General features: G+C 41.7%; 2 protein-coding genes across 3 annotated transcripts in view; both read left to right on the top strand.

Moving 5' to 3' along the window:
* SLC9A9 (solute carrier family 9 member A9) overlaps positions 1 to 23,972 on the top strand; it is a 709,438-nt gene that overhangs the window by 655,825 nt on the left and 29,641 nt on the right. The gene's annotated exons all lie outside the window — the stretch shown is intronic.
* Positions 17,287 to 18,408, top strand: LOC116422213 (E3 ubiquitin-protein ligase RNF113A-like). The gene has a single exon (XM_031957811.1). It carries the CDS (start codon positions 17,375 to 17,377, stop codon positions 18,269 to 18,271), a length of 897 nt encoding a protein of 298 aa, XP_031813671.1. The 5' UTR covers positions 17,287 to 17,374; the 3' UTR covers positions 18,272 to 18,408.

Genomic DNA, 23,972 nt, shown 5'->3' on the forward strand with positions numbered 1-23,972 from the left:
GATGTATACATACACATACATGCAAAATGTATATAATTTTCCTCCTTTTTGCTTAAGAGTTTGCATGATAGATTTTCATTGCCCATGTTCAGGAAAATGTTGCTTTTATTCATTTATTATTAATATAGTTATGTTCTAGGCAAAGGTAGAGTCAGGAAGAACCGTGCTTGAGTTCTGCCTCTCATATAAATTGGTTTGCATGATCCTGAGCCAGTCCCTTAAGTTCTCAGTGCTCCAGGCAGCTCTCTAGGTCTGCATCAGTGGAGTTTCCATAAATAGCATTCTCCTCCTCTCCACTAGCCCTATGCCATCCAAACACTCACAGGCCACGTGGTTTGAGGAAGTATTTTCAGGATCCCAAAAGAAAGAGTGCTGGCTCTGGGGTCAATGGACGTGGGTCCCTCTGATCAGGTGACCCTGGAATCATGGGGCTAGTCTCTGAGAGTTTTCTGTCTCTAGATTCAAGATCCATAAGATCCAATGCCATCACCACCATTCGGTGATATTGGAAAAACACTGAGAAATACAACCTTGCTGAACATCTCTGAACTCTGCAATGAGCAAGATGCACTAAGTGATGATGGAAAGACCCACCCAGTGGAATGTTTAGTGGAGAACAGTGGGAATTTCACAGTCAGAGAAATGAAGTTCAGCAAACCTGCACAGGACAGTGATAGTTGGCATCTAAGCATAGGGTGATCCATAAATAATCCCCAGTTCTTCTTGGGCCTCCCAAAGTAGTATACTTGACATGGACATGTTCCAAAGAGATGCTGCTGCATAAAAAGGAGTCTTTAATAATAACGCTAGAAGTGGAGAATTAGGCAGCCTGTGAGGAGGAAAAGGAGAAGGAGGAGGAGGAAAAAAAAGAGGAGGAGGAGGAATAGGAAGAAGAGAAGAAGGAGGAAGAGGAGGAGGAAGAGGAAGAGACAGACAGAGAGAGACAGAGACAGAGTGAGAATATAAATGGACCCATGTGTGTAACAACAGTAATAATAGCTGGCAAAGAATTTTGAGATTTTTCAAAGTGCTTAACATATATATTATCCCAATTGAACCTATAGATGATCACTTTAGTGAGCCAACATTTCTCCCTCTTTAGCCCAGAGGTTTTTAACCTTTTTTGTATAATGGACCCTTACTCTGAATAATGTTTTTTAAATGCATAAAGTAAAATGCATGCCATAGAAAGGAAATCAATTATATCAAAATGCAGTTATCCAAGTATTAAAAAAAAAAAAAAAAAAAAAAAAAGTTCTTGGATCCCAGAATAAGACTCCTTTGATTATGAGAGTCAGCAAGCTTAGATTTCGAAATTAGATTTCATCTAATCCAGGACTATATAGTATAGCACAGTTCTTTAAAATCCCTGATTTTAAAAGTGATCCTAAATCCTGAAGGCTAGTTTGGAATTTATCCACTGGAATATTCATAATCATGATATTCTAAATACCGCCATATTTATTCCCAGCACAGATGTATTGGTTTTCTAGTATTATGGAGGTTTTTCCCTCATTCTTTCCTTTATATGTTAATTTCTTTCCTTGCTTATAATTTCAGTGGCCCAGTTAGAGTTTGGTTGACTCACTGAGAAAATGCTAATAAGGAGGAACAACCGGAAATTTTGATTTTTGCCTGAGGCAAACCATTTTGCTCTACTAGGTTTCTGTTACTCCTTGTTGCAAACTTATTCCTACTGTGGGATAGTGGGAGCATCTTTGCAGCTCATTTCTACTGAGGTTTGAAAAGATGGGTAGAGAGTTGTGTTTTGAACTATTTGGGGATGTCTGTTAGGAGAAAGACAGATGTATGCATTTCAGGACTATACATTTCTAGTAATAATAATGATGTTAATAATGTTAATAATAATAATAACAGTGCAATATGTCCTTTCTAACAGAAAGTAAAAGCAAGTTGGTGAGAAGGTGGTTGTTGGATTTTGTTTTGGTTTTTGGTTTTTTGGTTTTTTGCTAAATGTATCCCTAGGCAATGGAAATCAATACCAAAGCTGGTCAGATAGATGTTATTAAAACACCTAGATTAAATGGAACATAAATAATAGTTCATTGATTTTTTTATCCAACTTTTTGTAATCTAGTTTACAAGAAGCAAAATAATTCTCAATGCACTGAACAGTTTTCTCTGCTGTGATTGCATTCTGCAACATTCTATATAAATTAATCTTCTATCCTCTCTTATTTATTTTACAATTTTTTATTTCAGAAAATAATCACCATAGAGGAGAATGATTTATATAAGTAAAAAAGATTTATGAAAAAAATGTCTTCTCTCCCTTTATTCCCTAGTCCCTCATTGAATCTTTGGCTTAACTATAAATCTCACCTCAAAAGCTGTAGTGCTATATCCATATGTTAGTCATTGCCAGAAAATGAGACTCTTCAGCATTAATAAGGGCTACAGGAATTATATTTTTTAAATCTGATAATGGTGATTAAAACAGCTCTTCATTCTGAGAATACCCAATATTTTAATGTCACATTATTCAGGACTCTCCCATTTGAGTCCAAACCACACTGAGATAAGCTGCTGAGATCGACAATAACATCCCAAAATTCACAGGCGCCAACTTTACCATCAGATAATATTCAACAACAGAAAGTCAGCCAGTTTATTAATATCCAGTTGTGAGGGAAAATCCATTCTGAAGAACTTCATCTCTTATTGAGGGGGAGGGCGGTAAATACTAAAGTAAAGGGAAGGATAATGTCCAATTACTAAAATGTTGATAACAATAACACTGACATCCATAATGATGTTAGAGAATATACAAACAAGTGCATCTTTTTTTTTTCCTTTCAATTTTTTGCGAAGCCATTTTCTATAATATCTGTTCATGTCGGGTTTCCAAACTAAAAATAGGATTGAAGGAGACACTTTTTATATATGAGTTTTTCCTGCAAATCTCTGGGAGCTTGAAGAAGACAGAAATAATATAAGCACAAGGATACCTGCCTACACACATACAAGCCAGGCCACTTGTGAGAAAGCAGATCTGGATCTACGCATGCAAGTAGGTCATTGAAAGTCAATGTAAACCAGGGCAGTTCCCTCTGCAAGAGAAATTAACCTGCGGGAATCTTGCACACAAGCAATGCTTTTTTGCATAGCAGCTGTATATTTTATTTATGGATTGATACAGGTGGAGAGATATATGGGGAGAGAAGTGCATTTAATATGCATATCCTTAAAAACATTCTTGGAAACAAAGATGGATAGGACAAACCCATTCATTCAGACACATGTTCTCTGCTTCCTGCTATGGATTCACTTTCCAATTTCAGGTTTTTATTTCACTTAAAGAGTTATTTTCTAAAAAGAGTATATCTCCCTTTTTGTTCCCTATCTCTGACTTCACTATAATATTTTCAGAGTTCTGGTTGTGGTCCTCTCTCCCCTCTGTCACCCCGTGAACAGGTGTGTGTAATTAATGGGATCAAGGTGACATTAGCCAGCATCTGCATCCAAGCCTTGGTTTAGGCCATGAATGCAGCAGCCAGTACTGATATTTGCAGCGAAGGCATCATTAATCTGTGACTAATGGAGTCCAAGGCTGTAGCTGGGGTAGAAGTAGGAAGCTGACATATACCACCTGGCCCGTAGGTACCTCTGTTTTACCTGGATCATTTTCTGACTCTCATCAGATTTCCCTATGATTCAGATTATGATGAGAAAAGGGAAAGAGGCAGAGCAGAGGAGAGGAGACCAATAGGTTTGTCATGGAATCACAGGTTGTCAAAAGCTATCAGAGACCTTAGAGATGATCTGGTCCAGTCTCATTTTATAGATGAGGAAATTGAGAACTACGAAGCAGTCACCAAAATAAGGAACCTCAAAGACAACTAAGTGCTGGGATGCAGGTAACAGTACTAGAGGGAAGGATTTCTCTAAGGCTGGACACTGGAGATGAGCAGCAGAGGGTTTCCCCCATACCCACTGAGAAAGGAGTCGATCTTTAAGCTAATCCAACATTGCCTTCAGACATCCTGGAGAGGAAAGCCCAAGACTTGTAGAGTGTCTAAGAGAGTGAGAGATCAGATAGCAGCAAAGACTCTGAGAATCCTCAAAACTCTCTGTTCTGCTCTCTGATCTTCCCTACTGTTGGAGTGTGTAGTCCTTGGGAGGAATAGTCAATCAGTTCTAGTAGCATGACCTGGCATCTTGTGTGGTTTGTGGCTGGGTCCTGCATGACTTAGGAGACAGATTATATCAAAGTATGAATCTGAGTCAAGATGCCTTAGTTAATTAATCCTTAATGAATGAACTTAATTCCCCATTACTGAGTAAGATTTCTACCCAATGGTACACAGACAGTACAATGAATAGAGTACCAGACTCAGAGTTGGGGAGAGAGAAGACCTATCACTTACTAGCTGTGTGACCCTGAACAAGTCACATAACTAGTTTGTCTCAGTTTCCCCATATGTAAAATAGGGGCAATAACAGCCCTTCTGCACAGAGTTCTTATGAGGATAAAATGTGTAAAGCTCTTTGCATACTTAGAATACCAAATATATTGTAATTATTGTTCACGATCGACCATGAGAATAGACTCAACACCCCACTACTTCTACCTGAAGCTCCTAGATACACTCATTTATTTGTTTCCACTTCTACTCTAAAGGAGTATTTAGAATGCTAAATATATTGTAATTATTGTTTGTGGCAGACCCTGAAAGCAGACTCAGCATCTCCCTACTTCAACTTGAAGCTCCAAGATACACTCACTTACTTGTTTCCACTTTTACTCTAAAGGAGTATTGTAGAGTCAATTAAGAGGATCTGAGTTCAAGTCCTTCCTTTACCCATTAGCCTTTTTAACAAGTCACTTAATTTCTGGTCCTCTAGGCAATTCTCTAAGACTATAAATTGTTGGGAAAACACAGACCTCACTTAGTAGGAAATTTCCTCATTCTCTATCCTAGTGACAGCATAGATCCAAGCCCTATGCCCAACCTAAACCCTTACTCAGGTACTATACAATATACACAAGAGGATACAGCGGTACCTAAATAATGGGGGGAAGCTCCCATCCCTTCCTTTCTCCCCTTGTCAGAATGTAAGCCTCCTAACAAGGGGAACAATGTGTAAATAAATTGGTATCTATGTGTTACATCCAAAGCAGAAGGCAGGTAAGCTCAGAGGAGACCTGTATGATCTTAGGGGCAGGAAGATGTTCTACAGAAGGTAGCGAGCCAATCCTTGAAAAAACAAAAGGCAGGGATACAGGAGGTGGAGGGAATGGAGGGGAGCATTCCAGATATTATATATTATATTATATATATTCCAGACCAGCAGTACTGATGGCAGAGATGGGAGATTCAGGTTTGATCAGGAGATGGCAGGCAGACAGGTGTGTCTGGGCCAGAAAGTACACGGGAGGAAGGATCCAAGTGATGAGCATCCTCCACGCCGGGGACATTTATATTTGGTCCTTTGGAGGTGAAATAGCCACTCAGAGCATTATTAAAGCAGGAACATGGCAGGGTCACTTTGACAACAGAGTAAGGGAGGACAGACCTGAGGCAGGGAGACCAATTAGGAGGCCATTACAATAGTGAACTAGGTGATGTTCAGGATGTGGATGATGCTGGTGATAAATGTTGTGATGGTGGAAATGATAAGATTTGGCAATGGATCGGAATATATTGGGCAGGTGAAATGAGGAGCCAAGGAAGTCCAGAAGGGGGAGAGTTTGTGGGGAAAGACAGCACCCTGTTCTCCTGGAGCTGACACCCCTAAGCATTGTGAGGATATGAGCATGAGGGATAGCAGCAAATGGTGCTACAAGAGGGAGTGTGGAATTGCCCAGGTGGAGATCTAAGCCAGATTTGATGCAGACAGCCCCTTCTGTCCTTCTGTTAGATGAACTGAGGCAGAAAGCTGCATCTCAGTCCTCACACCAAAGCCCTGCTGTGGCAGGGAGGCAATGGGAACGGTCTGGGAAGATGGCTGACAACTTTGTTGTATGAGGGGGATGTCCCACAGAGACAGGTGGCTGTGACAGGTCCCTCTAGCTGTACTTACTTTAACAAGTCTTGCATATGTATATTACATGTAAATTGGCTGGGCTACAAGAGCTTTGGGGATGACATTTCCTGATTCTTCCTTTTGTAAGATGAAAATAGTAAGGGGGGAGAAAGCATAGAAATGTCTAATTCGTGGCATTACAAAACTGTGGCATCTTGTAATGTCAAGTGAATTTGAAAGAATGCCATCTGAGTAAACAGCCAAAAAAAAAAAAAAAACCCTTATGGACACATCCTTTAGGACCCCTTTAAAGAAACAAAATAGAATTTTAATTTCTTTCTTTAATTAGCAATCATTTTTTGGTTAATTTTCCCTTCCTTCTATCCCTTCTAAGCCCCAGTGAGCAATTAGAAATAAAGTCCTCAATACATAACTACATAATTTAGTAAAACAAATCACCACAGAATCTTATGTCTCTGAACTTAACAGTTCATCATGTTTCCATCATAAGGTGATATATTTTACCTTCATCCTTTTAGAGTTGTGATTTATCATTACATTGATTAGAATTCTAAAAACTTGCAAAACTTTCTTAAATTTTATTTTTATCATTATATAGGTTGTTCTCATGCTGCTTGCTTTGCTCTCTATAAGATCATAAAGTTCTTCCAGTTTCTTCTGAAATTATCCATTTCATCATTTCTTATATTATTCCATTACAGCCATATACCACAATTTGTTTAGCCTTTCCCTAGGTAGCACAATGAATAGTGCTGGGCCTGGAGTCAGGAAGATCTGAGGTCAAATATGAACTTGGACACTTATTTATTGTGTAACACTGGATGAGTTCCTTACCCTCTCTTTACCTCAGTTTCTTCAACTATGAAATAGGAATAATAATAGCACCTCCCTTCCAGGGTTGTTGTGAGAAATCTGTAAAGTACTTACCAATGCCTGGGACACAGGAGGTGCTATATAAATCTATTATTATTAACATGTATATCATCAATTATTATAAGAGGACTCACTCCTACTTTCCAGTTCTTTGGCTATCACTAAAAAAGCTGCTCTAAATATTTCTGTATACAGGGATACATTGATATTGTAGGTTCAGTTCCAGACTTTCACAAAAAAGCAAGTCACTCAAATTTTTTTTCCATTTCCCAGTGTATATTACACTACTTTGTAGTCTTATTAAGTATGCAACAGTATTTTGTCTAAAAAATAATGTACAAACCTTAATTTTAAAAATATTGCTAAAAAATGCCAACCATTACCCAAACCTTCAGCAAATCATAATCTTTTTGCTGGTGGAGCATCTTGTCTCTGGGATGACAGCTGCTGACTGATCAGAATACTGGGTTGCTTAATATTGGGGTGGCTGTGGGAATTTCTTAAGAAAGGCAACAATGAAGTTTGCTGTATAGATTGATTCTTTATTTTATTTACATACTTAAAGATCATTGTAGGGTTATTAATTGGCCTAATTTCAATATTTTTGTGTCTCAGGGAATAAGAAAGCTGGAGAAAAGGGAGATAGGGGAAAGGCCAGTTGGAGAAAAGTCAGAACACAAGCAATATTTATCAGTTTTGCCATCTTATATGAGTATGGTTCATTGCTCCCCAAAATAATTATAATAGTAACATCAAAGATTACTGATCATGGATCATCATAACCGATAATAATTATGACAGTTTGAAATTATACCAATATGTGAAAAATCGATATCTGAGCACATGGTATTAGAAAAATTAACACTAAGGCTCAGTGCAGGGTTATCACAAACTTTCAATTTGTGAAAAATGCTATTATCTGTGAAATACAATAAAGTAAAGTACAATAAAATGAGGTATGTCTGTATGGATCCTTCTCTCGTTTCTTTGATAGGCCTAGTAATGATATAGCTAAGTCAAAGGGTATGGACAGTTTGGTGTAGTTTGAACGTAATTTTAAATTGCCTTCCAGAATGATAAAAACAATTCAGTTCCACTAAAGATGTACTAGTATTCTTGTTTTCCTAAAAACCCCTCCAACATCTGTCAACTTCCTCTTTGGGCCTTTTTGCCAGTCTGATTAGTGTGAGATGGAACCTCCAAGTGGCTTTCATTTTCGTTTCTGAATTCCAAATATAACTAAGCTTTCTTTCCTCCATGCAAAAGTGCTGTCTTCCATTCAGGATCTTCCTTAATATTCTATAGTTGGGATGAGATTGCTGTTCCCTTCCACAATGTCTCCTCACTTGTCAGATCAAGATTTTTGTTCTCTTCCTTTCTGAATTTTATCTTGTACAAACTTTTGGGTATTTGAACAGGATGGGGATGGGAATGATACAGGGCAAGGAAACAGAAAGAGATAGAGAAATTTGGGCATATTCATGAAATTGGCTTTATGAACAGACAGGGATTTTGGTTACAGTACAGGGAGAAGATACTGAACATGGAGTCACAGAGTCAGTGCTGAGTTGGAACTCAGATTCTCACACTTACTAGCTATGTCACCTCAAGTAAATCGCTTGAACTTTGTAAAATTCAGTTTTCTTACTATAAAATGATGATCTCATTTCCATAACTGACCTCACAGAAATGCTAGGAGAATCAAAAAAGATCAAAGGATGTAAAAATGCATTATTAGGCCATGTGATTTGTAAGGGCATAGAACTTGCCCATACTCAAATATAAATCTGGAATTCCACTATCATATTGTCATTATTTTGAGTTATCAAGATCCCCCCCTTTATTTTTTGCAAAAATAAATGGCCTTAGAGATGACCAGCCTCTTGCACTCCAGGCCTGCACTACTATCTGCTAGACATCTTCAACCAGATGTCTCCTAAGCATTCCAAACTCAACATATCCAAAATAACATTCACTCTATTTTTTCCCGTCTCTACCAATTCTATTAACAGCTCCATTATTCTTTCAGTCACACAAATTTACATCCTTGACTCATCCCTTTCCTTCATCCTCAACACCCCATCAGTTACCAAGTCCCACCAATATCTCTTTCTTTGGTCTCCTTTTCTCCACTCAAAAATTACCCTAGTCCAGGAGGACTTCAAAGGGATTCCTATAAAGGAATAGAGCAAAGCCTAGAGGGAGAGGGAAGAAGATGAATCTTATAGAGACAGGAAGTCCAAAGACAATTTTGAAATTGATGGATTTCCCTACTTGACCATTTTTTGCATGGGGCCAATTCCTTATGTTAACAATAAACATGAAATGGGAAAGCCCTAGAGATGAGGCTTTTCTGTGTCTGATAGAGAAGCAGCATGTATTTATGCTAGTTTTACACAGCCTTCACAGCTAGCAATTACTTGTTGGACCAACCCCATCTTTGTGAGAATCACAGGATGATAGTCAGAGCATGGATGGTCAAGCAAATCCTAGCATGTCCACTGCGGTGATAGATGATCTTCCTATCCTGTCTTCCTAGTGTTGTGGACTTGGCTGCTGTTCATCAAGAGAGCTCAAGTAACATGTTTCTGTTTCCCTAAGAATTGAATGTGGTCCAAAAGGACATATTTTACTCTCTAAAGGCCATGTCACAACTTAATTCCAAGGCATCTGAACCGGGACAATGTGCTCTGAAGACTGAATTTCAAGACTATATATCTCATATTTCACAACTGAGCTCAATCTTCATCCATGTAGAAAATCATTCTGTAGTGAGCATCTTCATAAAAGTGGTATTGTGTTTGTCATTCAAATCAAGTGATTTTTCTATTCCTAAATGCCCCATTTTGCTTCCTTATAAAAGTGGGACTCAATAGAGGAATGGGGCAGAGAAAAGGAAAAGGAAAAAAGTGAATCTTATATGGGAGACAGCAAGAATAAAGACAATGGTGTCCCATAAACCATCTCTCTCTGTAAGGCATCTACATATCCTTAAAGCACTGTACTCCCAACTTCTCTACTTCCAATCCACAGCACAAGCCAACTTGTTCTTTCCCCATGGCTGAATATTTACTAAAAATAGAATGTTGAAGTTAGAAGGGCCCTTGGCAATCATCTCATTTTACAGATGAAAAAAAACAGGCCCAAAAAAGCAAAATTACAGAATCACAGAATTTAGATTTGGAAAGGAACTCATTGGCCAGCTGACTCAAACCTGAAAAAGAATCCCCACCATAAAATCTAAGCCATCCAGCCTCTGGATTTCCAACAAGGTAGAGATCCATCAACCCCTAAAACAGCCCATTCCAAACAAGGATAACTAGGTATCAGGTTGGTTGGGTTTTTTAGGGGGAAGGGGGATTCAAGTCTAAATCTTTGCAATTCCCATCCACTGCTCTTCAGTCCTTTGGCCTAAATGAAATGTCTCATCTCTCTTTAATATGTTGTTGTTTTTGAGTCATTTCAGTTGTGTCCAGCTCTTTGTGACTCCATATCAGGTTTTCTTGGCACAAATACTGGTGTGATTTACCATTTCTTTCTCCAGCTCATTTTATAGATGAGGAAACTGAGGCAGACAGGGTAAAATGGGTTGCCCAGGGTCACACAGTTTAGAGGCCAGATTTGAACTTAGGAAGATGAGTGTTTCTGACCCAGAGCTGGTACTCAATCCACTGGGCCACCCGGCTACCCTCTTTAATATAACAGCCTTGAAAACATCTATCATGTTTCCCTTCATCTTCTCTAGACTAACCATTCATCCAATTCCTCTATGTCACGGACTCAAGGTCTTCTGGGCTCTCTGGCTTACCAGCCAATCCTCATGGACTTAATTAAGGTGATTCTGGCAGTAAATGGTAGAACTCAGATATCCTGATTCAGTTCCACATCCATCCCACCCCACTCAGTTACTTCTGGCCCAGATGACTGAGATGGTCCTGCTGCAGAAAGGCGAGGGGTTGGAACCAACATAATACTGAGAAAAGAATATACTGAGGAATGGGAAGACCTACTTCTGACCTTCCCTACATGCGTGACCTTAAGCAAATCACTTAATTGGAACACTCTAATCCATAAAATGGCATGTGAGACCCCTTTGAGGGGAGGGAGGGAGGAGAAGGGAAGAAAGGAATAGCAGGCATTGTGCTATGTGTCTGATATTGTGCTAACAATATATTATTATATATTATGCCATACATATTGCATATATATATATATATATGTTACATGTTATAATTGTGCTAACAATATTATTATATTACATATATATCATATATTATAATTGTACTAACAATTATTACCTCATTTGCTCCAATTCTACCTACCCCTGCAAGGCAGATAGTTATTATTCCCATTTCACAGTTAAAGCAACTGAGACAAATAGGTTTAATGACTTGCACAGGGTCATACAGCCACTCTAAGGTCACATTTGAACTCATCTTCCTGTCTCCAGGCTGAGGGCTCTCCAGAGTCACCAAGCACCTCCAAGCTCTGCATCTAAAATGCTATGAATAGATAAGTAACCCAGGGACGGGAGGTCCACTGCTTCCAGTTCTTTGCTTTCAATTAGCCTTCCATTTTGCCTGGGCACCTGCTCCAAGGCCCGATTCCACTGCTGGTCTTTTCCAAGAGCACACCCAAATTGACTGATGCCAAAATCATAAATGCTGGGCAAGATTAGACTCGGGTAATAGCCCTGGCCCACCCTCTCCATTAGGCTGGCAGAAAATCATCACCAACCGAGAGCTTCATGACTTCATTTAATCCATGAGACGAGACATGAACTAACCCTGTCATGTTAGAAAGGTTTTAACCCTTAGCTCTTTCCAGAACTATCAGAGATGAAAAGCTAAAAGCAATGAGGAAATACAACTATCTCCCAAAATTAAACATGAGAGAAAAGGGGGAGGGAGGAGAGACAGGACAAGGGAAGGAAGAAGAGAAGGATATTCAGAGGCAATGCATTTCCAAGGGAAACGGTGTGACTTTTTGTTCATGCACTGTAATTGCATCTTTCCCCTCTTTGCTCTTCCTAAATGAACCATCCCTTATAGAAAAGCCTTAGCTTGCAAACATCATCTACCTGGTCTTTTCAGCAGTCCTCAAGTGGTTTCCAGTCACTGATCTGAAATGACGAGAAAGAGGCAGCCTAAAAAAGACATAAATGAGTATTAAGCACTCCCTTGCGCAAAACACTAGGGAGACAAACAGAAAAGTAATAAAAGTCCCAGCTCTCCAAGAGCCCTTATCACATTGGGAAGACAACCCATATGGAAACTGCTGTCAGATGGAAAGGTCTCGTGCTCCTTGGGGTACAGCAGCAAAGCAGATGGTAATGCAGGATCTTTCACGTCATCTCTACTGATAGAAACCACAATGGTTTTGGATGCTGGACTATTTGTGGGTGCTGAGGACTCAGGGGATGTCAGCTCTCCCTCCTGGGTTTTCAGTGGCTTTGACTGAAGTGCCTGCAGAAGCAATGGCCGGACCACGAATCCAAGGGGTCCTTTGCCAGGAGAGTGGCTGTGGTGAACCCAGGCAGGTGGCAGGGAGCAGAGGGAAGAGGGGTTCTTGGTCTTATCCCCCTATCCATCTGTGACGGTTAGTTCAGGAGTGAGTTGATGAAAAGGATAGACACCCCTTTTTCACAGTGATTTCTCCCCTACAATGGCTGCAGGCTGGTAATAGGGCCAGGGACCTTGGGGACCCTAGCGAGTCCTGAGTGACATATCCATCAGGGTTCAGGGAGAGAGAGAGGTAATTGAAGTAGCTTGACCTGCACAGGCTTTGCTGCTTAGGGTAGAAGGCTTGTCTGCCCCAGAGGCAGCAGTTGGGGGGTGGGGGGCAGGTGGTGAGGATGGCCGGCCCCTTCCCCACAGCAATTGCTTCTCTAGTCAATGGCTGCAGCAGTTGGGCTGGGGGGGAGTGCTACCCCATGACCCTGGTTCAGAGTCCTGAGCTGTCCTAGGTTTCTGCCAAGGCAGTAGAGACTGAGCTGCCCCCAGAGTCCATCCTTCAGTGTCTTGTTGCTTTGGTGAGCATAAAAAGCTCCAATTGTCATCACTGATCCCCCGAGCCATCCCAGGACCCCATCAAGGGCCCCACACCTTCCAAATGCTTGGTTCACTTCTGGGAAAGCTTGCATTCCCTTTGCCAAAGGGGAAGCATTATTGGTACATTTACTTCCTAATCCAGAGCCTGTTTCTATCCCCAGAAGGGTCTTTTATATTTAGTGCTTATTTTAGATACCCTGTTTCCCCAAGATATATCATTTACAGTCTTAGCTTGACAATTTTTTACAGGGTACCTAAAGCTTTAGCCCGCACTAAGACTTCTGGGACACCTGGAAAGAGCCAGGCCCTTATGTTGGTAATAATAAGATCAAAGGCACTGCACCTGGCCCATGCTCTCGGAGCTTGAGACTTCTCCATGTCAGATTGAATTAAACCAAGTATTGGGGCTAGTTTTGTACTGCGTTCGGTGCCGACATACCCTTGTCAGTCTGGCCAATTTGGGGAGAGTTGGGAAATCAAAGCATCTCTGAGCACAGAGTCCAAGACTTGTCCTTCCCATGTGCTGTGTGATATTCTGACCTCTGTGTGGTTCCCTTAGAATAGTGTGGCTGACAGTCTGGTCTGTTAATGTACTGGGTTTTTTGTTTTTATTTTTTTGCTGAGGCAATTGGAGGTAAGTGACTTGCCCAAGGTCACACTGGGTTGTTGTTTCTTTTTTAATTCATTTGCATTATTTCATAAAGTTCTTCCCAGAATTTGCATCTATTGCATCTGATGGCTTTTTTTTTTCATAATTATCATTCATCATGGTCATGATCTGAAATCTGATATCATGAGATCAATGAAATAATTTTACATGTAATCTATCAATACCAAAGATGATCCTATTCTATCTACAAAAAATTAAATCCCTTAGAAGGCAACCACAGGCTCTAGCCATTCTGTAGCTAAGAGGACATCATTTGCTTGGAAAACATCTGGTTAAGTTATAGGCCTCCTCTAATAGCCTGCCTGTAAAGCTCCCATTAGCTTAAGGGAACCCTCCAAGGGCTCTGCCTTAGCCACAAAATAAGAAATCCCATCGTTCAGGGCCAAGCTCCCACTCATTTCTTAATGCTTTTAGGCTGACCTACAGCCTCGCCAAGCATTTTGAAGCAAGTCTAAAAGGGAGGACTGACTGGGCCCTTAAAATACAAACCAGCAGGACTCACAATGTATTTTTATTTTCCCACAGAAACACCAGGAAACCTGGGGGCGTTGGGATTTTATAAAGTGTGATATTTCCTTTGGTTTTTGTTACTCACAGTAGTATCGGGTTTAGCTTTGTGGACTGTTTTTTAAATTTTTTATTTTAATTTTCTTCTTTACATGGAGATAGAATTACAATCATCATAAAAAAACATTTAAACAAATAAGAAAAATTGAAAGTGATTTTCCTTAGCTGGCCTATCACTCATGACAATTCCATTCAATGAGAAATGTTCCATTTTTCCTGTTGTTATGCATGATCAGCAATATAACTCAAGTCCACTCCCCCACACTTTAAAAGTATCTGGCTTGCCCTTGGGGGAACAAAAACAAACCAATCAGAGCTCTTTTCCCAGAAAGGTTCTGCTAGGGAAAAGCCAGAACATTTAAAAGGAGATTTTTCACTTAAGTAACATGCAATTGGAAGAATGTTGAGCCCTTCTGGGGAAAGAAAACCTACTAGTTTAACATTAGACACAAGTTTGAAGTAACTCTCCAGTTATTTGGATCCCAAAAATCCCGAGGAGAGCATATACCTGCAAAATGTAGCTTTTCTCAACAAAAGCATAAAGACCTTTACAGGTAGACAAATTATGAGCCATTACATGCCAAGCACTGGGCAGGTCTTCAGATACAAGAAGAAGGGTTCCCAACCTTTTTCTAATCAGAATTTCTTAGAATCATAATGTGGATTCTCTCTCCAATCCACATTTGGGGGTTTCTTGTTTTGATTTGGTTTGAGGTTTTGGGTTTTTTTCTGCTAAGGAACATTTCACCAAAATACAAATACTGACTAGGACATATGATTTCACTGATATTGGGAATTCCCCAAATAGGAAAACACCTACCAGTGAACGGGTACCTTCTCCATAATCTACAGAATTTGAACCCTGCTCTGATTTACCAAAGCTGCTCAGTGCAGTGAGAGGTTAAGTTTCTTGCCGACAGTCACACAGCCAGTTCTTCCTGGCTCAAAGACCAGCTCATGCTACCATCATCTCCCAGCTGCCTCTTTCACTAGAATAATGTAGTAATTTAAATAGTTCATATCAATCTTTGAAGCAAAGACCTAAGAGATCTGGAACCAGGGCAGATGCAGAAGAAAATGGCCGGGGCTGTCAACTACTGTTTGTTAAGATGTATGATTGGAAAAAATAGTGGGAGCAAATCAAATGCTCCTGTTAAGGAAGGTGTGAAAATGGCCATCTTTGGTGGGTTTCATGTAAAGTTATCATCTCAAACACTGCAGTTAGGTACCTCAGTAGTGAGAAAAATCTGAGCTCCAATTCTGCCTCAAATACTTACCAGAATCACTATCCTCAAGCCACTTAAATTCTCTGCCTCAGTTTCCTCATCTGTAAAATGGTGGCCACAAAAGCCTTTGCCCCAAGTTGTTTTTTTTTTACATAAAATGGGGACAATAATAAATGTTGTGAAGATCAAATGACCTCACCACTAAAGTACTTTGAAACCTTAGAGGGCTATAATCAAAGGGTCCTAAGGTGGAATCCTTTAATCCATTTTTGTTTAACATTCTGCTGGCTGAATTTCAATATCATTAGGTTTCTTTGGGATCCTCTATGTTTTACTTTATATAGCCTTGTATATTTTATCTTATATATTTTTAAAACATTATTCTGAAGACACCATAGTGACATGATTTAGGAGAGCAACTGCTGGTTCCAAATGTTGAAATTGTAGACACCAAATGTTGGGGTTCAGTCATGTGAGGAATTCTCAATGGCATTTCTCTTTGTCAAAAGGTAGGCTTATCGAGGAGAAAAGGTTACAGGCAAAATATATACAAGACACTAGGAGTGGTAAATGTGAAACAGAGCTGGGAGTGCATATAGTTAGTAAGGAAAGAGGCTTTAACCATTAAGTACAGAGAAGACAAGCAAAATATACCTTTTCACAATTAACCAGGAAAAGGCGGGCCCTCCATACTCCATACTCCAAGCCACCAGGCTAAATCTATAGCACCTGAGTTAGTTATAAAAAGGAGAAAGAATAAAGGCATGAGGGGGCACAAGAGACAACAAGAGGCATGGGGGGAGGGGGAGAGATACCATCCAGTACAGAACTGGGATGGACCCAAAGGGGCTCAGCAAAGAGGGCATGAGCATCGGACAGATTTATAGGAAAATGTAACCTCAGGGGCTTTATAACTCAGATTTCTGACAGCACATAGAGCAAGGTGGAGCCCCTGGAGACTTCCCCGTCCGTGCCCATACTCACCTGCTCCCGGAAGCAATTCCATCACTTCAGACTTTCTCTGTCATCTGCACCCAGTTATTCAGGACCTCATCATTAGGCTTCAAAGCCTACCCAAAGGGGTCCAGAAAGACTAAGAATTCTTAGGCTACATAAATGCAAGCTATAATTATTAAGGTAAATATCCCAAACCCGTGAGCCTTTATGCAAATGTTCTCTGGCTGTTGTTGCCCATGTTTAAGAAAAAAAAAAAAAAAGCTGAGTGGGGAAGGTTAGTTTTTTTCCTTAAACCATGGTGAAGGGTTTCTAGCCTCAGTTTCCTCATCTGGAAAATGGGGGTGCAAATAGGAGTCCCACCTCTCTGGGATCAAATGCATTCATGACATCTGGGTAGAGCTGTCTCCTTTCTGTCTCTCTCTAAATTCACGTGTATATAAGAATATATGTAGTGTTTAACAATACTATATGTAAGGATATACATACATGACCATCGATGCAGAATATTCATATTTCATACACACAATTATGAATGTATGCATAAATTTGGGTACATGTATAATTATGGGCACGTGTATAAACATGAGATGGGTCTATGCATACGGACATATGCAAATTTCAGTTACGGGTGCATGCATAAACATGGAATATGCATGTATGCGATTATGGGCGTGTTCCCAAATATTGGCGCGTGCAATTAGACACACGCACATGAACAATATGCACACGCGTGGGCATCTATATTCCAGCATGAGAGTGAGTGTGTCTGCAGCATGGCAAGTTCTTATTATTGTTATTAATTAGTCCCGCTCGCTGTGCCCCTCCCACCCTCCCTTCCCCCAGGCTAGGAACCCGTGACCTCACACCCGCCCTCGCATTTCATAGGCTCCGCCCCAAGCCTCGGGGGCGGGGCCACAAGGGGCGGGGCCATTCCCCCTGTCCTGGGCACGCCCCCGAACCCGGACCGGCGCTCTCCCGATCCTCCTCTCGCAGGTGGGGGTCGGGCCCTCCCTCGTCCCGCCATGGCCGAGGAGGCGCCGTCACCATCGTCCTCGTCCGCGCCGTCGGGGCCGCGCTGTCCCTTCCTCTTCAGGAGGTCGGGCCGCCCTCGGGCTTCCGCGGGCCGCCGCCGGAGGCGCGGGGCCGGGGAAGGGCGGCCCGACGGTGGTGGCAGTGGCGACGGCAGCGGCAGCAGCAGCGACGAGGGCCCGGCCGTCGTCCGGCCCGACCGGAAGCGGGCCGTCGCCAACCCCATGATCCAGAAGAGCCGCGGGGCCAGCGGAGGCCGCGACGGCGACGAGGACCGCGCTCTGGGCCTGGCCGTGCTCTACCCGTCCAGTCGCTCGGCCAAGCCGGCCGGGCCCGAAGACATGGGCGCCACGGCCGGCTCGGAGCTGGACGCGGCCCGGGAGCCCGGGGCCAAGGCGTGTGGGCGCCAGGGGCCCATGCGCGCGCCCGGGCACCTGCGCGCCACAGTGCGCTGGGACTATCAGCCCGACGTGTGCAAGGACTACAAAGAAACCGGCTTCTGCGGCTTCGGCGACAGCTGCAAGTTCCTGCACGACCGCTCCGACTACAAGCACGGCTGGCAGTTGGAGCGCGAGGCCCGTCCCGACCACGCCGAGGCCGAGGCCGAGGCCTACGAGCTGGCCGCCGACGAGGACGCCGAGCACGGGCGCCTGCCCTTCCGGTGCTTCATCTGCCGTCAACCCTTCCGCAGCCCCGTGGTCACCCAGTGCCAGCACTACTTCTGCCAGGCCTGCGCCCTGCGCCACTTCCGCACCTCCCCGCGCTGCTACGTGTGCGAGCGCCACACGCACGGCGTCTTCAACCCGGCCCGGGGCCTCGTGGCGCAGCTGCGGCGGCGGCAGCGCGACGCCCCCGACGGGTCTCCCGACGGCACCGGCCCCACCCCCTAGACCAAGAACGGGCGGGCCAATGAGAGAGAGCTCCCTGTTAGCGAGCGGGCCAACAAATTATCACCCTGCGAGAGAGCGGGCCAACAAATTACCTCCTGCGAGCGAGCGGGCCAATAAAAGAGCTCCCTGCCTCTGAATCCGAGTCCGGCCTTGAGTTGGGCGGCGGGAGGAGGGCGGGGGCTGCAGCCTGGAGAGCCTCGGGCCTCTGCCGGGGGTCTGCGGAGCCCGACTCCCCGCGGCGCCGAGCCACTGGCTGCGCGCAGGGGGACCCCAAGTCTGGGGCGGCTTTGGGAGCGCATCCCCTCGGAGGGGCGCGCAGACGGGCAGAAAAGCGGATGCTGATGGGAGGATGGATGGCTAGATACATGGAAGATGATAGATGGAAGATGGATGAATGAGTGTGTAGGGAGACGGAAGGATACAAATGTCAGTGAATAGAAACATAGTACATGTTTATGCGGTTATTGTTGCCACATTGTAAATAAGGAACCAAGTCTGTGAAACATATTAACGACTTGTTCCGTAGCTAGTGGCTGAAGCACGATTTGAACTCGGACTCTTCCTGACTCTGGATCCAGAACTCCCCACTACCTAGTTCCTGGCTTTGCCATTTCTGAGTGGGACAAGTGGCCCAAGTCTCTTCCTGACTCTGGATCCAGAACTCCCGACTATCTAGTTCCTGGCTTTGCCATTTCTGAGTGGGACAAGTGGCCCAAGTCTCTTCACTCTTAGGTACCATTATTTATAAAAGTCATGATACAAACTGTTCCTCCCAAAATATTGTTATAAGGATCAAATGATGCGTATATAGGGAAGCACTTGGTAGATCATAAAAGTCGGTACAAATGAGTCTTGTGAGCCTAGGATCACTTCAATAGGCCGAAGAAAAGGTCTACCAATTAAAATCATGGTCTCTAATTTCTTTTTAATCATATACTTCTTTCACTAAACTAATGGGGAGCATTAAGCCCCCATATGTATATACTTACGTATAAATTGTACATATTACTAATATGTATATAAATTATAAAATAGCCACCAAAATAGACATTTGAAAAAGATAAAAATACAATACTTGATATTAGATACACTAAGATTTCTTGACTGAAGTGGCCTTTAGAAAAAAACGGCTTGACAGGATTCTTTCACTAAACTAATGGGGAGCATTAAGCCCCCGATATGTATATCCTTACGTATAAATTGTACATATTACTAATATGTATATAAATTATAAAATAGCCACCAAAATAGACATTTGGAAAAGATAAAAATACAATTTTTGATATTAGATACACTAAGATTTCTTAACTAAAATGCCCTTTAGAAAAAACGGCTTGACAGAGGATGATTTGGAGAGGGGACAAAGGCAGAGAGACCAATTAGCCAACTATTAAAGTGAGCATTCAAAAGATTTGGTAAAGTCCTGTACAGGGCCCTGGGAATCTGAATGGAGAAAAGACAAATGTGGGATATATGGAGACAGGAGGAGATTTGATAACTGCTTGTGTGCAGGAAAAACTTGGGGGTTGTCAGAATCTGGATGACCAGAAGAATGATGTCATAGTAGTGATAAAGAACCTTGAAAAGGGGGTAGGTTTTGAAGGAAAGATGACATCTTTTGTATAGATCATAATATAATTGCTCCATTCATGTCCCATACAAAATGAGACAAAAAGGAGGAGGGGGTATCTTGCCAGTTCTGTCCCAGAATTTTGAACCTTGGCCATTGAAGCCATTAATATTTGGAGGGAGTGAAAGATGACTTTGCCCAGTGACACCAATAAAGCTGCTGTTAATGGGGTTTGGAGGAGCCCAAAGAAGCCAATGACAGCCTTATTTTTTTTAGTTTATCTATTTTTAATACACATTGTCTTATGAATTATGTTGAGAGAGAAAAAGCAGAGCTAAAAGGAAAAACCATGGGAGAGATTTTAAAAACAACAGGAAAAAGAAGGGAACATAGCATGTGTTGATTTACATTATTTCCTTAGTTCTTTTTCTTGGATACAGATGGCCTTTTCTATTCAGAGTCTATTGGGATTGCTTTGCATCACTGAACCACTGAGAAGAACCAAGTTCTTTCATAGTTGAATCACACGTTCTTGCTGTTGTCATATATAATATATTCCTGGTTCTGCTTGTTTCATTCACATCAGTTCATATAAATCTTTCCTGGCCTTTCCATAATAGCTTGTTCATTTTTTATAGAACAATAATATCCATTGCCTTCATGTGCCATAATTCAGCTATTCCCCAATTGATGGGCATCCAATCCTTTTCCAATTCTTTGCTACCACAAAAAGAATTACTACAAATATTTTTGCACATGTGGGTCCTTTTCCCTCCTTTATAATTTCCTTGGAATACAGACCCAATAGAAGACACTGCTGGGTCAAAAGATATGCAGCTTATAGTCCCTTGTTCCAAATTGCTCTCCAGAATGGTTGGATCATTTCACAGTTCCACCAATAATGCATCAGTGTCCCAGTTTTCCCGCATCCCCTCCAACATTTATCATCTTTTCCTGTTATCTTAGCCATTCTAAGAGGTGTGAGATGGTATCTCAGAGTTGTTTTAATTTACATTTCTCCAATAGTGATTTACCAAAGACAGTCTTATTAAAGGGGAAGTTTGGGGAGTTTGCACCGCCAAGGGAGGGAGTGGAGGTGGAGAGGAAGAATTTGGCAAGGCAAGAGTAAATGTGGCTTTAGAACAGTCCCCAGGATTGACTCCCAGTGTATGATCCATCTTCCCAGCTACTAATTGGTTGATCAACCTCTCTTTTGAGAGCACACTGGAGTAAGCCTATGTCCTTTTGAGGACTTTCAAAACCACCAACCTAGAGAATAGGAATTAAATTATACGAGCTCTGTATGAACAGTATTGGACATTTTATCAGTTCCTTAAGGAAATGACTATATTTAAAGTCACCTTTTAAGAAAAATGGGGGTCTAATGAAGGGAAATATTTGCAAAGATAATGCAGAATATTTTGGCTGATCTACTTGGGGCTTTTGATCTCGCTTCAATAGCACTTTAGACCCAGAGATAGGGTTTAACATATGAAATGAGACAAAGAAATGAGAGGCACTCTCAGCAAAGATCCCAGAAGATAATGGGTACAAATTCAAACATGTTTTCACCCAATCTGACCTCTTTAATGTCTGCCCTTCAGATGGCCACTTTTCCATTCCTTATCTGACATCATCCAGCAACAAGGAGATTGCTAAAATGGCAAACTCAATCTTCATATCTAGTAAAGCAAAAATATTTGTGTGCAAAAGAGAGGAGAGGGCTGGCCAGGCTAAATATTGAGTATTTAAGCATAGAGATCATCAGTTTTATTCTCACCTGTCACATCTGGTTACTCACATGAATCTTGGCCACCTGTTCTGTTTACTGATAATTAAGCGTTGCCAGAGGGAGGGGCATGGGCTCTTCCCTGTGATACACCAACCAATGGTTCAATCTCATGTTTTTTATGGTTTTTGAAGTGTTTCCCAAAATAACACCATTTTGAAGCACATTCAGTGCTTTAATATAAAATTAAAAAACATTCTGCATTATCCTTGCAAATATTTCCCTTCATTAGACCCCCATTTTTCTTAAAAGATGACTTTTTTTTAAAGGTGACTTTAAATAATTTCCTTAAGGAACTGATAAAATGTCCAATACTGTTCTTCATGCAGATCTCATATAATTTAATTCCTATCCTCTAGGTTGGTGGTTTTCAGAGTTCTCGAAGGGATACAGGTTTACTCTAGTGTGCTTTCAAAGAGACTGTAATCAACCAATTAGAAGCTGGTAATCTTATATTTTTTTTGTCTTTGTAACACCAATGTCTACCACCTTGCCTCCTCCATAGTAAGTCCTTTTAAAGGTGCTTGTTGACTGATTGAACCTTAGAAAAGCTTGCCTATTATGTGACAGAAATACCAAAGGGAAAGGTAGGGAGGAGATGAAGCAGAAATAGTAGCTGGAATTAGTCGAATATATGGAATCACAAATTCCATAAATTAAAAATAAATTGCAGGAGGGGACAAAAATGGTGGCTGTAAGCACATAGGCTCCACTGATCAAATTCCTTTTTTAGAACTAATTCAAAGACTGAATAAAAGCTTCATTGAATGTAATAAGGGGCATTTTGGTGATGTGGTGGACAGAGTGTGGAGCCTAAAGTCAGGTCTGGGTGACAAACTCTGTGATCCTAGGCAAGTCACTTAACTGCCTCACTTTATCTGTAGAATGAGCAGGAGAAACAAATAATAAATCACTCCAGTATCTCTGCCAAGAAAAACCCAGATGGGATTACAATGAGTCAAACATGAAAAATAGCTGAACAAAGGTAGAATATAGTGAGACTTTGAGATGGAGACTTGTTCTTGTGGTAATCTGTTATAAGGGTACATCCATCTGTTAGTATATAGTCCTCCAGCAAATATTTGCCTCCGAGACCTCCAATTAGGTTATAGGAACAAAGGATTAATACCTTTGGCCCTGATTTTAACCCATCAGTCAAAAAGTATATTCAGGAGTTTAAACTTGAGTTTCTTAGAAAAACACACAAGAAGATGCTATTCAGAAGGTATCTGTAGTCATTGATATTGAGAGTGATTGCCTTTGTACCTTTTCCTCATTGAATCAAATGTGTCCCTAATCCCTGAATAATCAGAACAATTGCTACTTCATGTCACAGGATGTCTGGGACAGTCTTATGGGATGGGCATCCCTTTCGAAGCATGATCCCTTCAGAGGAACATTTCCATTCATTAAGCTCCCGCTAACCTAGCTTATCTGGAGAGGGAAATTATAAACTGCTCCAGTATTTTTGCCAAGAAAACCCCATGGATAGTATTGCCACATTTTGGTCCATGGAGTCCCGAAGAATCAGACACAGTTTGACAGAAAATCTAGCTTTAGTCCAAGATCACACAGTATGAACCAAAGATCCCAGCTCTTGTTTTCCCCACCACCCCATCCTATTCCACATTAGCCCCCCTCGAAAGAAAAGATGGAGGTTGGAAATTTCCACAGAGTCCCCATTTTAAAGATGAGGAAATCAAGACTTAGAGGCAAACAGATTTGCTTAAAGTGACCCAGCTCGAAATCAGCAGAGTGGGAAGTTTTAACCTAAGACTCCTAGCATTTTCTCCTACTAAACCGAAATAATCAGTTCTGTTTTCCCTAAGGGCAATAAGCTGAACTGGCTTTCAAATAGAGACGAAAGGAAAAAAATCCGAAGTGAGTTTGGCATTAAGTGCCCATTCCTTCAAAGAAACACTAGCAATAGCTGGATATTAAAAAGGGAAGGGGGGGGGGGGGGGAAAGGACAATTATTGTTTAGGGGGAAATTGCCACTTATGTCACTGTAAGGAATGAATAGACGTTGAGCTTGCCTCAGATTTCCTCTCCCAGGAACAAAGGAAGGGTAAATAATCATGGCAAATATAAGGTTTAATTTGGAAGAGTGAAATTATAGAATGATTTCGTTACTCCCCTTGCCTTTTCTGTGGCAATTGGGACAGCTCTTGACAGTGCTGGGAAGCTCTTGGCACCCAGCCAGATCGTTCTCAGACAAAAAAGACACCGGAAAAATGAACTGCCAGGACCTGTTTTATTATTTTTACAAGGAGCAAATAACCTTATGATGAGGAGCAGCCTAATTGGCCGCCTTGAGATCTTTAATAGAAGGATCAGATGTG

This window comes from Sarcophilus harrisii, chromosome 3 (assembly GCF_902635505.1).
Source record: "Sarcophilus harrisii chromosome 3, mSarHar1.11, whole genome shotgun sequence".
In the NCBI taxonomy this organism is placed as follows: Eukaryota; Metazoa; Chordata; class Mammalia; order Dasyuromorphia; family Dasyuridae; genus Sarcophilus; species Sarcophilus harrisii.

Bases quoted from the DNA above. Each gene is read 5' to 3' on its own strand.
- LOC116422213 (XM_031957811.1), top strand. From the start codon at position 17,375: ATGGCCGAGGAGGCGCCGTCACCATCGTCCTCGTCCGCGCCGTCGGGG.